At 36.0% G+C, this 12,980-nt stretch overlaps 1 protein-coding gene across 1 annotated transcript in view; it reads right to left on the bottom strand.

The window, feature by feature from the left end:
• Positions 1 to 12,741, bottom strand: part of LOC145770434 (microfibril-associated glycoprotein 4-like) — a 42,672-nt gene extending 29,931 nt beyond the window's left edge. Inside the window, exons 1-4 of the mRNA XM_082582080.1 lie at positions 12,516 to 12,741; positions 11,739 to 11,849; positions 7,042 to 7,181; positions 849 to 945 (exon numbers count right to left, since the gene is read on the bottom strand). Coding sequence (XP_082438206.1) covers positions 849 to 945; positions 7,042 to 7,181; positions 11,739 to 11,849; positions 12,516 to 12,699 — 532 coding nt within the window. The 5' untranslated portion in view covers positions 12,700 to 12,741. The remainder of the gene's footprint in view (positions 1 to 848; positions 946 to 7,041; positions 7,182 to 11,738; positions 11,850 to 12,515) is intronic.
• Positions 12,742 to 12,980: the final 239 nt, after the last annotated feature.

Raw genomic sequence — 12,980 nt, 5'->3', positions numbered from 1 at the left:
TACCCTCCCTCTGGCCGCTCCTCTCTGGCATCTCCGCCAAATGAAATGTCAGACTGCAGTGGCCCGTTTTCTACAAACAGGTGCCCTTCTTCAAGTGGGCAACAAAAAGATACACACACACAAACAAACTCAAATAAAATTAATATTAACTCTCTACCAAAACGCGCTAGTTCTCATGCTTGACACGCCATCTCCTAGTCTGCTCCAAGATCAGCAAGAAGAAAGTCGAGACAGGTAGATCAGCTTGAGGCAGCCAATAACTAAACTTTTACATCCACAGATTACCATCTACCGTGGTGGGTCCCTTTGGTCGTAGTGAGTCCCTCACCTCCCTGGTAGGTATCTTCCATCTAAGCATGGTGTGCCTGCTGAGTGTTTGGGTGTGTGGACAGCTTCCAGAGCGGACGCACTAATGATGAGACAGGAAAAAAATCCATTCCATATGAAAAATTTGTAAACCTGCAAGATGTAGTGGTATCCATCTTGAACTCTGAGCGTTGCGCAAAAAAAAAGATCGCGTCTGGCAACACTGTAGGCCTACCAGTGAAGAAAGCATGTCAAGATGACTACTTGATAATAAGATATTCTCTCTGCTATGTTTCTGAAAAAATCTAATAGTTGAGAAAAAAGATTTGCAGAAAAATGTAGCAAGGTTATTGATGCTTGACGAATGTGTTTATCAACGCTGGTTTGAAAGGTTGCGACGTGTAAATACTTTATTCTCGTGCCATATGATCGCAGCTTCATGCCACCACAAAGTTTTGGTATGATGTGATGGGCCTAACACGCAAACTGGTAAATCACAACTTAAAACCATCATATGCTTATGTCATATTTATGCGACATACCCAACCAGAATTCGCCATTTTTGTTTCCAAACCCAGCTTGATATTCAGACCAGCCCAAATCAAAATCTACTTCTCCTGAGTTTCTTCTTTGAAACACCTGGAATAGTGGAGATGTGAACACTTGAATATTGTTCATAAGTTTTATTTTCTCAAATAACAAGAATGTTTTCATCACGATAAAGTTAGATTTGAAAATACAGGAAAACATTGAGGCATGCTTAAATGGAGCAAACCTGCTTTATTTGATATTGGTAGAGTTTCCAAAAACAAGATACAAAACGGTAACTTACTTATCAACAAACCATTTGGCTATTACATAAGTATTAGATATATTACTGCAAGTACACGTTTTACCAGGATGAAACAGCTTATCTTGACTTGTCTCTCTAGGCTTAATATTAATGTAGAATTAACGTATTGATAGGAATAAAAAGGTTTTCATAGGTTTTGTTGAATTATGTTTATAATATAAGACAAGTAAGAATTGAATTTTTGATTTTCGCCTGTAACATTGAATAACAAACTAACCAAAGTATCAATAATAATAAAAACTTGAGGTCAAGTGGAGAAAATTAAGTAACACAAGTGAATGTGACATTAACCCATTGCGCGAAACGCGTTGCACGAAGAGAAAAAAGAAAAATTAACCCATTAAACGCCGCACCTATTTCTAGAAGTTAATTTTTTTTCTTTTTCTGATATGTTAGTAGCACCTTTCCAGTTTCGACAAGTAGTAAAAAAATTGAAAATTTTTTGTTTGTTTATACAAAATCTGAGGCGTTGCAGAAACGCAACGTCAGCGGTTAAGCGATACATTTTTTTTAGTTGTTTGACTAATCGAGTGTTAAAGGCATACTAAATGAAATTTTCAAACGGGAATTAAGCATTAAAATGCGTAAACTGAACACTCAAGAATACATTTCATAAAAAATTATTGAAAAAAAAAATGTTTTCAATAGCGCTGGCAAGGCCCAAAGTCCAATGTTTCATTTATTTTCTTTTTTTTTTCAAAATGACCAAAAAGTGCAAACACAGCTCGAGAATACGTCATAAAAGACAGCAATAACAAAAGCCACGTTACAACATCTGATGTTTTAACATGAGATCTGATGTTTTGAGCAAACTGTCTGATGTTTTGACCTTGAAATATGATGTTTTGATGTACATTCATACATAGCCTACAGTTAAATCGCCGGCAGTAACAACTGTTGCGTGATTAGCTGATTGCTCGTCTTTTATTACGTAGACTGTACAGTCGCACGCTTCGCTGCTCAGGCCCATTCTGGTTTTGAAAGTTCTGACAAAAGTATAGGTGCGGAATGCTGATCAGACCGCAATGGGGCAAAATTTTATTGAAAATCGTTTTATGGTAGCAAGTTAAACACAAAGAACGTGGAAAATCGCCAAGTCAGGTTTTTCCTTTAGTACCCCTTTAAGACTCCTTTCCCTTTGCGTCTTCTGCGTCTCTCTTTTGACTGTTTTCTTTTTTTTCTTCTGAACATATAAAAATCTAAGACCATATTTTAGTCAAGTGCGAAAACATAGTTTTCTTTCACAATTGCAAACAACGAAATCATGTGTAATAAAAACATATGAGTAATAAAAGTACACCAAAAATGCACCCAATAAAACAGAATGTCCTTGAACACATCTACTTTGGATTATTGCCTGTTTTTTGGTGCAATTCATTGCAATGCTGATGAAGAGGAACGTCACACACATCCCACAAAGAAAACGCGTTTGGCTATGACACTATCTGCAATGACGTCTTTTATTGCAGGGAATAGTTTTTAGAAAGTGGTGCAATGCAGAATTACTTGGTCGGCTATATTCAAGAGAAAAAACACTTGGGCAGCCAGTGGCAGAGATTGCAAAGCGTTTGGAGTTCAAAAGTTTCAGTCACTTGTCGTCGAAACTCTAGTCCCCGCAATTTCCTTTCCAAATCTTCCAGCTTGTCAGCTTATTTGTTTACAGGAGAAGATAAGAAAAAAGCCTTTTTCCTACTCCATTTTACTTCCGATAAGCTGCGTTATTTCTTCGGCACTGGGGTCGTTGGCACATCATCCCTTTGTACTGGGTTGCAATGAATTTCAATCTCTCCTGCAGCGTCTGATAGCACTGCTTCACTTTCTGTCAAATCATTTTCGTCCATACCCTCTTCGTCACTAACTACAGCAGAATCTGGTGGTGCTATGACCATGTCAATTTCATCTTCTTCACAATATTACATATCATCGAAACGGCTAATATCTCCTCTACAGCAAGAAACTTCTGAAGAGACATTATTTAGTGTAACCATGGCCACCTTTAGGTGGCCATGGTGTAACATAATGCGTTTAGAAAAAATAGCAGTAGCTCGGCCTGCCTCTTCTAACAATCAGTTACCTTGTGAGACAGAAAACAAAATCCAGCTCTTTTTCGATCAAGCCATCAGTAAGACAACTAAGTATCGTTTAGAGTAGGACAACTGGTTACTGGCTAGCAATTCTCAGAAATCATTTGCAAATCAGGTCAATTGTCACTTTATTGTTTCGTAAATGCTTTGTTAGCAAACAAACAGAAGTTTTCGCCCGTAATCAGCATCTCTACGAAATAATGGTGCGTGTCCACTACACTGCATAATTAGGCCTACCATATTTTCATCGCCTAAAAAGAGGACACGTTTCGCCAGCGAGTAAAATACAAGTAGGCTAGAATGTTACGTATGAAGAATTTTTAACACCCTTTTGTATAATTATAGACGTATGCAGCAAAAGTTACAGCAAAAAAATACAGACAAATTTGCTTTTTGCAAGCCGAGTTGTTAGATTTGTGAGACAAAATAAAAATGTGATGTGATAAAAATGTGACAAATCAGGCGGTATTTGCAGGTAGTCATGCCTTAACTTTTTTCAGAAAAAAAGGATCAGCTCGAAATCATAAAATTACTTGCACGAAATAAAATTGAAGTTGTAGGCTATACAGCCATTAATGAATACAGTAAAAGTGGCAAAAATTTTTTTTTTTCTCAATTTTAATTAGCTAGATATGGCAAAAGTTGCCAATATATCACCATAACACAATGTAAAAAATTGAAGAAGTTTGAACAAGTTTTTGATCTCACCCCGCGACATACAAATTTAGACACTTATACATACAAGAACTGCATGGCAAATTTTTTTTCGATTTTAACTCGCTTTGCAGACATGGCAAAAGGTTCTAATATAACACCAAGTACAATGAAAATGTGTGTACTTAAGAGTTTTGACTTCACCCTCTTTCAGCATATTAATTTTAAAGTGACTTGGCGGATGCACCACCCGTGGTTCCAACAAGTAAACGCCTATTAACCATCACCATCAGATGGCCGAGTATAGACTCACAAGCTTAAACTTTATATGACTGGGTTGACAGGTGGCCCATTGACAAAGTCACTTCCTATTAATTTATGCGCTCATGCATACAAAGACTGCAAGCAATATAATAAACAGTTACAAATTGAAGTGAGTAAAATCACGTTTAGGCTTAAATGTTGGCATAAACTGACGAGAAGCAATTCGGTCACGAATGAAGCCGTCTCGATATTTTGGTCCACAAACTGCTTTAAATGCATCGGTAACCAGCTTCACGAGCCTTTCAACAGCCTGGGTGTGACATGAAAATTCGGGAAAAAATAGTGGGAGTCACATCTATCATGATGAATTGCCGGAGCTCAGCATCCGTCATTGTTTTAATTACAGGAGGCTCCGTGATAGGAAGATCTGTCCAGTTAATCAATTCGAAATATTTCACTGCATCAAAATGAATCTTTGAGGGAACTTTAAATTTTTGTATTTTTCCGCTGGGTTTTGCAGCTCTAGCTTTCATCACTCCACGCAGGCCTAGTTCTCGAGTATGTGGTCGATGGTAAGTTATCATAGCCAAAATTATATTTCCGGATGAGCAAAGTATGAGTTGCGGTGCACTGCATAACTGGGTCGATAATTTGCTTGTGCTTCTGACTAAGATATCGTTATGTGGCTATCATGTGATGAATGTGTCTAGCTCCATCTTTGCAAGATGAGTGTGGTTTTATTGTGAACCACATTGGAGCATAAACACGGATAGTGAACATAACCAATGCTTGCCGTCTCCCATACGGATTGTTATTGCTGACATATAATCTAAGGGTTCTATTAATTAGCTGTAGTCAGCTATCGTGAGTGTCTGAGTGATTCAAGCATCCTGGGTTTTGCATCGCCAGATCAATGCTACATTCACCAGTGCAGTCAAACTAGTACGCTGAATGGTGAAGATTGATGATGGGAGTACCAAGTAATAATAAAACTAGGCCATCGTCCAGAAGAGTTACCCGTACTAGTCTAAGTGAACTGCCATTTAATCTGTAAGAAGCGCATATAACTTTTATTAAACTTTGTGGAACCTGCAGTGCAAGCAAATTCCAATAATTGTACTATAAAGCTTCTTTTATATCTAGAATTCTTTTGAAGAATCAAATGCTACATCAGCTAAGTTGAGATACCCATTACCCAACCAAGTATTTTAGCAATGGTGATAAAACGGTCAATTGTAGCCTATCTGTTTAAACACAAGTCGCTTATTATGACATCATAAAGCGCATAAGTGAGTCACACAGTATTTATGCTTTTGACCAATTTTGTGGGAGACTTTCTCCAACCAGATACTAGGAAAATAAAACCTTGCGGGGGGCAATCAAAAAATTGTCAAAACCAAAAAAAAATTTGCATGTATGTTATTATGGGTATTTTGCACCTTTTTGACATACTAGCTTAAAAAAATAAAAATTTTGGATTTTTCGATCCATCCTATTATACAGTCAACCTCGCTTAATCGGCCCACGTTTAATTGGAGCACCCGCTTAATTGGGTAGTTTTTTGCTGGCCTTGAATCTAAATTGATTTTTTTTGAAAAAATTTCCCAGCTTAATCGGTCCGCTACTCGGCTTAAACGGACCACTCCCTCACCAAAAATAAGTTTTATGGTTAACGCTTCTTGCTTTTTCTACTTGTGTAACGAAATTACGCGTCAAAAGTTGATGTTAGGCAATGTGTTCGCAAATTAGTGACAAGGCTGCCAGATACTTTTTATATTTCCAGCCCAATTGCAACTCACAAGTAGCAGAAAAGTAGCCAATCCACTCACAAGTAGAAGCAAGCCCAAAAGCAGCCTAGAATTTGAAAGTTTGCTCAAATTGAAGTGAAAAACAAATTTTTAGCTAGAAATTATGTTCATTTTGTAAAATTTGGTTTGAAATGAAATGAGACCAAATGAAATCAACCACCACACAATCCGCGAAAACTAAAATTTTCCCAACTGGTAAAAAATTTTAAATTTAGTTTTGTGTTAGTTTTACTGTTTCTTATAAAAATTAAGCAACACAAAGGAACACGAGACATGAGTTCAAGCTGCATTAGACGGATGAATTTATCGGTACCCGGACATTTTGCCGAAAGACATTTTGCCAAAAGACATTTTACCGAAAGACATTTTGCCGAAAGACGTTTTGCCGAAAGACATTTTGCCGAAAGACATTTTGCCGAAAGACATTTTGATGAAAGACATTTTGTTGAATGGACATTTTGCCTAAACTCGTTTTTGTGTTATATGTATCGATATTCTCCACAATGTGTTTTAGTCTATCGTTTACAACCTTAGTCCTTTCGGCAATTTGTCCATTCGGCAAAATGTCCTTTCGGCAAAATGTCCATGCACGAAAATATTAGTAAAATGAAGCCTTATAAAGCTCAAAAATAGTGAAATTTGTTCTCTCCTCTTAATTGGAAAACATGCCTAATCGGACCAGTTTGGCTTGGTCCCAATGTTGCCCGATTAAGCTGGTTGACCGTATGTGCAACGTGCAACTCCAGTTGCATGACAAATGATATATGACTATGCTATTACATTGTAGATTGTAGAATGATTACAAACCAAAAGACAAGAAGACAGGATTGTCTGCGTTATTTTGAGTTGTTGGTCTTTCAGGCTAAAAAAATATTTTTTTGTATTGCATTAGGTTACAAGTTTTGTGACTTATGCTTCTTCAACTACAAACATTCAAAAAGTCCAGATAATATGTTCACAGCAACTATTTTTTCTTTATTATTTAATATAACTTAAGTAGATTATGGCCACAGATATTGTTCTCTCGGGCCGCATGCGGCCACTGACATAAATGTGTCAAAATATAACTTACCAACCAACTGCCATCACCAGATTCTAAATTGCAGTACACATTTAAAAGTTTTCCTTTTATGAAAATGTGGTAAATTCCATTGGTAATGTGTCCTTGTTTGACAATATCTTTGCAGTCATTTCTTTGCAGGAAACTCATTTCTGATAAGTAAGCATACTCAACATGAAACAAAAACTATTTGTTTTGAAACAATGTTTAAAAATGTTTAGTTATGACTTAATATCGAATTTATTTTAAATCAAAAAAATTTTGATATGTGATAACAAAACATTTTTTTTTATCACAAAAATATATAAATTAATTGGTTAGGATTACAATTTGGGTAGAGAGGTAACTTTTTTAAACTATAAACCGACATAACCGAGCAACAACACTACATTTAACATTATAAAAACAAAAGCAATAAGCTAACGTTTGCGGCTAGTCATTCAGCCTTTTTCAAGTCTATAAGAAAAATATATTTAAAAGAAATACTGGAGAATAATACACTATCACAGCAAAAACATGGACAAGTCTAAATATGTGAGAAACTTGCTCACACAAAATGATAACTGAAAAGTTACGCAGCACAACGGGTCAAGTATTTGAGAGGTAAAAATAATTAATTGTTCAGAAAAGAACTCAAGAAGATTACGCAAGATGGACAGAAGCACAGCACGAGATAGTGGCACAAAAAAAGAAAAAATACGAAAAGCGCAAGACGTGACAATTCAGTCAAAAACTGTTAAAAGATAGGAGGCTCCGCCAGCAAATATTTGCCTGTTGAACCCTGGGTTGAAAGATTAGATTACATTAGCCAACAAAAAAAAAGTTGTGGTGCCGAAGATATTTCAACTGTTCTTAGCTAATTTGTGGTCGCTGATTTCGCAAATGCAGTCAGTTTTTGTTTATCAGGTCTAGTTTTCTAGTTACGGTGATTCCATTGCATGAGTGAACTTATGCACAAATGCTCATGTGAAATCTATTCAAGAGTCAAATATATTGTCAAACGACATAAATCAATTTCAGCAAGCCAACAAAGAAATTAAAAACGTACACACAAACAGAGGATTATTAGGTATGGTGGCTTCTCCTTATTCTTTACCTTGCTTAAGTGTCTGCCATAAAACTTGCGCTGAAGAGATCTACGAGAGTGAACTGCAAAAGCATCATCGCGTTTAATAGACTAGCAATAGTCAGCTAGCATGGTAGCATCCCATCTCCCTTGATACTTCTATCTCACTAATGTCTTGATAAAATCGCTCCCCTTGCTCGTCACTCAAATCGCCAAGATTATCAGGAAAGTAGTCCAGCTAGATGATTGTGCAGAAAAAGAAGTTTAATGCTCATGTTAACATAAATATCCTGGAGTCTTGGTTGGTTGGTTTGGTTGGTTTTCAATCTTTATCCTCGGACTGACAAAGCCTTGATTGGTTATTCCTGGTAGTTTTGCATACTTGTAGAGGCTCTTGACACAGGGCCGGTTACCGAGATTGACAGAGTGAAGTTTCCGATTGTTGAAGTCTTGTTGCCGGGGAATTATTCCATTCACTAGGTGCTTTCACTGAGTAAGTTAGACACGAGCTCTTTGTAATTGGATAGCTTTTTATTTTCCTTATTCCTCTTAGCAACTTTCTCAAAACCATCCCAGGCACTCAGTTCTTTTTCATTCATGGAAGATGAGAAGTTTAGATCATTGATTAATTTTCTGATTTGAGGTCCATCAAATATGCCGGCTTTTAACTTTTCAATTGTTAATCCTGGAAATTTTGTGCAAATATATCTGAAACAATTTCCATCTTTATCGAGTGCTTTTACAAATTACTTCATTATACCCAACTTTGCTACGTAAGTTATCATGAAGGTAAAAAAGCATTAGGCTACTGTGTTTGCAACACAATCATTATTATTATATTAATGTGAAGAGGAGATAACACAATTTTTGATCGTTTCACCAGAGAATGAGCTTGAACATTTTTCTCGCCAGGAATCATTTCATAGGCCAATGTTTCCTTTTCCAATGCTGATCTCTTGCCCTGCTGTCCCACAAACAGAGAAAACAAGGAAACTTTGTATATCCACCTTGCATTCCAAGCAGAAATCCAACCATTTTCAAATCAACGCAAAAGTCCAACTGTGTTCATAATATGAAATTTTTCCAAACCAAATTTGACTTCATTATACTTTTCTTTGAGAGTTGTTGAATGTCCAAGTGGTACAGATCCATAAACATTTCCTTTATGCAGTAAAACACATTTTAAACTTCGTTTACAGCTGTCAATAAAAAGTCGCCAATCTTGAGGATTGTATTCTGCAACACCAAACTGTTTAAGAAGACCTTCCACATCGGTACAGTATACAATATCTTTTTCCTAAGAAAAATAGGGCAAAAATTCGACATGGCGTTTGCGATAAAAAGTGATTACAGTTCCTATGGTTCAAAATATTTTTTTTCTTTGAGTTTTGAAACCAGTAACTCAGAAGATTCCTTTGATAAATTTAAATCCCTCGCCAAATCATTGAGTTCTCCCTGAGAAAAAAGTTGACTAGATAAAATAGCAGGAGAAAATTTGATTTTAGCAAGGGTGGAATCGCTGTTAGTGGAAGCTTGCTCGTCTTAGCTGTCAGGAATTAAATCCAATTGTGGCAACCCTTCAAAATCAGGAACAGGAAGTTCTTCTCTGCGTAGCACTGGCCTGATTGCTGAAGCTAGGTTTGGATATTGCAATGAAGTGCTATTTTTCCTGTTTATATCTTTTATGTTTAATGCATAAAAATAGCAGTTGCTATTATGATCTTTTGGTTCACGCCACACCATTGGAATAGCAAACCTTAATCCTTTGCTTCTTTTGTTCGTCCATTGTCGTAAATGTTCTTTGCAAGTTTTGCGAACAATGTGAGGAGCCCAAGACTTATCTTGATCTCCTAACTTCACTTTAAAGTAAGCAAGATAAGCACGCTTTACAAAACCATCGATTGGTTTTCTGTTAGGCTCTACAGTAGTGTGTAATTATCACAGATGTGGCAAAAAATATTTGTGTTATTGAGGCAACGTCTTCTAGATGTTGTAGCCATAAGCGCGCTAGATCCCCCCCTCACAAAAAGCACCATTATGCTGTCTTGATTTGTACCTACTAGCATTTAACACAGAAAACTATTGTCTTGGCATTGTCTGCTTTCATTGTTTGTTTTAGAATGTAATGCAAGAGTAATAATAAAGGTTGTAATTCCATAATGACAACATTAAAACTATTGTATTTGTGCTACTTTGTAGGGCAATTGTAAAAAAGTCAAAATCACTGTAACTTAAAAAGTTGACCTGATTGAGAAAAACTGATTGCATTTTCAGAATCAGCGCTCCAAAGTTAGTCTAAATCAGTTTAAAAACTGCCGGCACCAAAAATTGTGTCGGCCAGTGTTATCAATGCCTTCTGAATCTTGGTGTCGAACTCGGACAAACACTTACGGACAATCTCGAAGGATTCAATGAGGATTTATTGTTTGAACACGATTGACAGTTTCTAATATGATCTTTAATTGCATTGTTTCGCACTGTTAAAAAATTTTAAATTTTGTAATTTAAAAAAAAAGTAAAAAGAAAGTGCCAAATTATTTCTTTTAAGCTTTCACTGCCTTTTTGTTGATAATTTGCATCAAGAACACATTGAAATCAAATCGGTATTTATAAGAGCATGTTCAGTCGTTTTTTCACCTTTGGTACAAACTATTCTATACACTGCTATATGTACGTTTAATAAACAATACATCAATGAATTACTTTTGCCAAAATAACGACTATTTGTTATCATATTTTATTGTTGCGTGTTGAAAGAAGTTTGACATTTCGGATTCAGCACTCAATATTAACCCTACCCCAGTGTTCAAATATTTGTGCGGAACATGTATGGATCGAGCAGTGTTATTATGAGGTAAAGCATGGCCACCTAAAGATACGGCCTGATTTGTCACATATTGCAGAAATTTCCAGGTTTTTCTAACTTTGGGCAAACGTTTAAATAATTTTTTCTAAAAATTATATTTTCACGCTTTCTTTACTCTTTTCCCCAGATGACACAATAGGTTTTAACATCCTCACATGTTGAAAAACAAAGAAAATTTGATTTTGTAGATTTTAGTCAGACTGTTAATTTTCAATAACAGTCTGATTTTGCGTTTTTCAACTTACTTTTCTCATTTGATACTGCTTCCCCAAGGCAACCAAATTTTTTTTTGTCATATGGAAACCGCAAAAAGTAAAAACATGTCAAAAAATGTCAGTCAAGCACTAGCAGTAGCTGTAATCAAAACCTGCAAAATGTGACAAATCAGGCCGCATCTCCAGGTGGCCATGGGTAAAGTATTAGAAAAAAAATCTGTTTCTTCAATTCAAAATAATGCAAAAGCTAAACTTGCCTAATCAACATTTTCAGATATCTGAATCGCTAATATATAACCAGACAGCTACATTATCTGGTCCAGATTTTTACCAGATCTGTGCCAGATAAAGTGGGTGTCTGGGTACATTTTAAATCCAATAATTGTGATGTTAAAATGTATCAACATAACATGCTGCTTTTATATACCAATGATGAAAACATACTTCAAAGAAAAAGCTTTTTCTAAAAGTTTTGTCAATAGTAACATCGCGGTGAATGTAGAATGCAAAGCAAAACATTACAGTATTGAATCTCCGGATAACGTCATGATCTGTATTTTACCTGCATAATTTTCTAATTTCTGTTCCAGTGCTGACAATTTGTTCTGCAGCCTCCCCAACTCAGCGCTGGTGTCATCAGCTTGTCCTTTTTCACCTTTCATACCTCGATCACCTGTATTGGTAAAAAATGCAATCGGATGTCAACACAATTTTGGTGCAACAAATATAAGAGGGAGTTTGGGGGTTTTCGAGGTTGGGGAATCCGAAAATGAAACTCTTTTTTTCGTATCAAATCTGTTTTTATTTTTTACTGCAGCCATTACACTTTAACCCTTTGAGGACACATCAACCACAGATAAGACTTGTTCAAAATTCAATACATTCAAATTTTTTAGCCTCTTGCATTAAAAAATTAATTTCTGGATATTTTACATAATTTTTGGATGTGTCGAAGGAATTAAAGGGCAGCACTTATTGCCATTAATGGTGAAAAGGCATTTTGCTTGTTTCAGGCAACCTATACACAAATTTGGAAATTTGTTAATGGGTCTGTTTTAACAAAAAAAGTCTGAGGACCTGAAATGAAATGTAAATACAAGCAACGTGCTCGCATACTTTTATAATTTCTTTAACGTACCTAGTTTAAAACCCGAGGAAAATACAAATGAGGTAATGCTGCTTCTGAAAACGTCAAACAGTGCAGAGTTACTAATTATAGCTTTTGAAACAAGCTGATTGAATGGCTATAAACAGTAACTTGCTGGCGAGAAATATAAAGTTTCAGAAAACTTTAGTTTACGTTTAATGAGTTTCTACATCAAACAACAAACAATCAAACCTTTGACCCCCTGCAAACCCGTCACACCCTTCTTGCCAGGGGGGCCAGGCAAACCCCTTTCACTGACGCCATCGATATTAGAAGCAGCACCACAAGAACAGCACGTCATTTCACGTGAGGTGTCCACGATCGACCACGACATGGCAAAAATACTCACGATGACTAAGATTATCGCTTTGTCCATGTTTGTTTTGAAATCAAAGTAACAAAAACAAGAAAATTTAAATCCTGCAAATGCTCCTGCCGTAGAATTATAGCTGTTAAAAATATTGCATTTATTGTCTGCTTTTGTAAAGACGATTTATTTGCTCATTCAAAAATAAAAAATTTACAAAAAACCTCTATAATATGATTTTTGGCAAATTGTCTTCAACTTTATCCTGACAAACAACCTTTCAAGGTCCAACTTGTTTCGTTTTTGGTTCGGACAGGTCCAAACTTCTTTTTTTCAATAAATTTCAGTAT

The sequence above is a fragment of the Aplidium turbinatum genome, chromosome 5, assembly GCF_918807975.1.
Source record: "Aplidium turbinatum chromosome 5, kaAplTurb1.1, whole genome shotgun sequence".
Classification (NCBI taxonomy): domain Eukaryota; kingdom Metazoa; phylum Chordata; class Ascidiacea; order Aplousobranchia; family Polyclinidae; genus Aplidium; species Aplidium turbinatum.
Note: the sequence above shows the minus strand (reverse complement) of the source record. Positions and strands in the feature narration are given on the sequence as shown.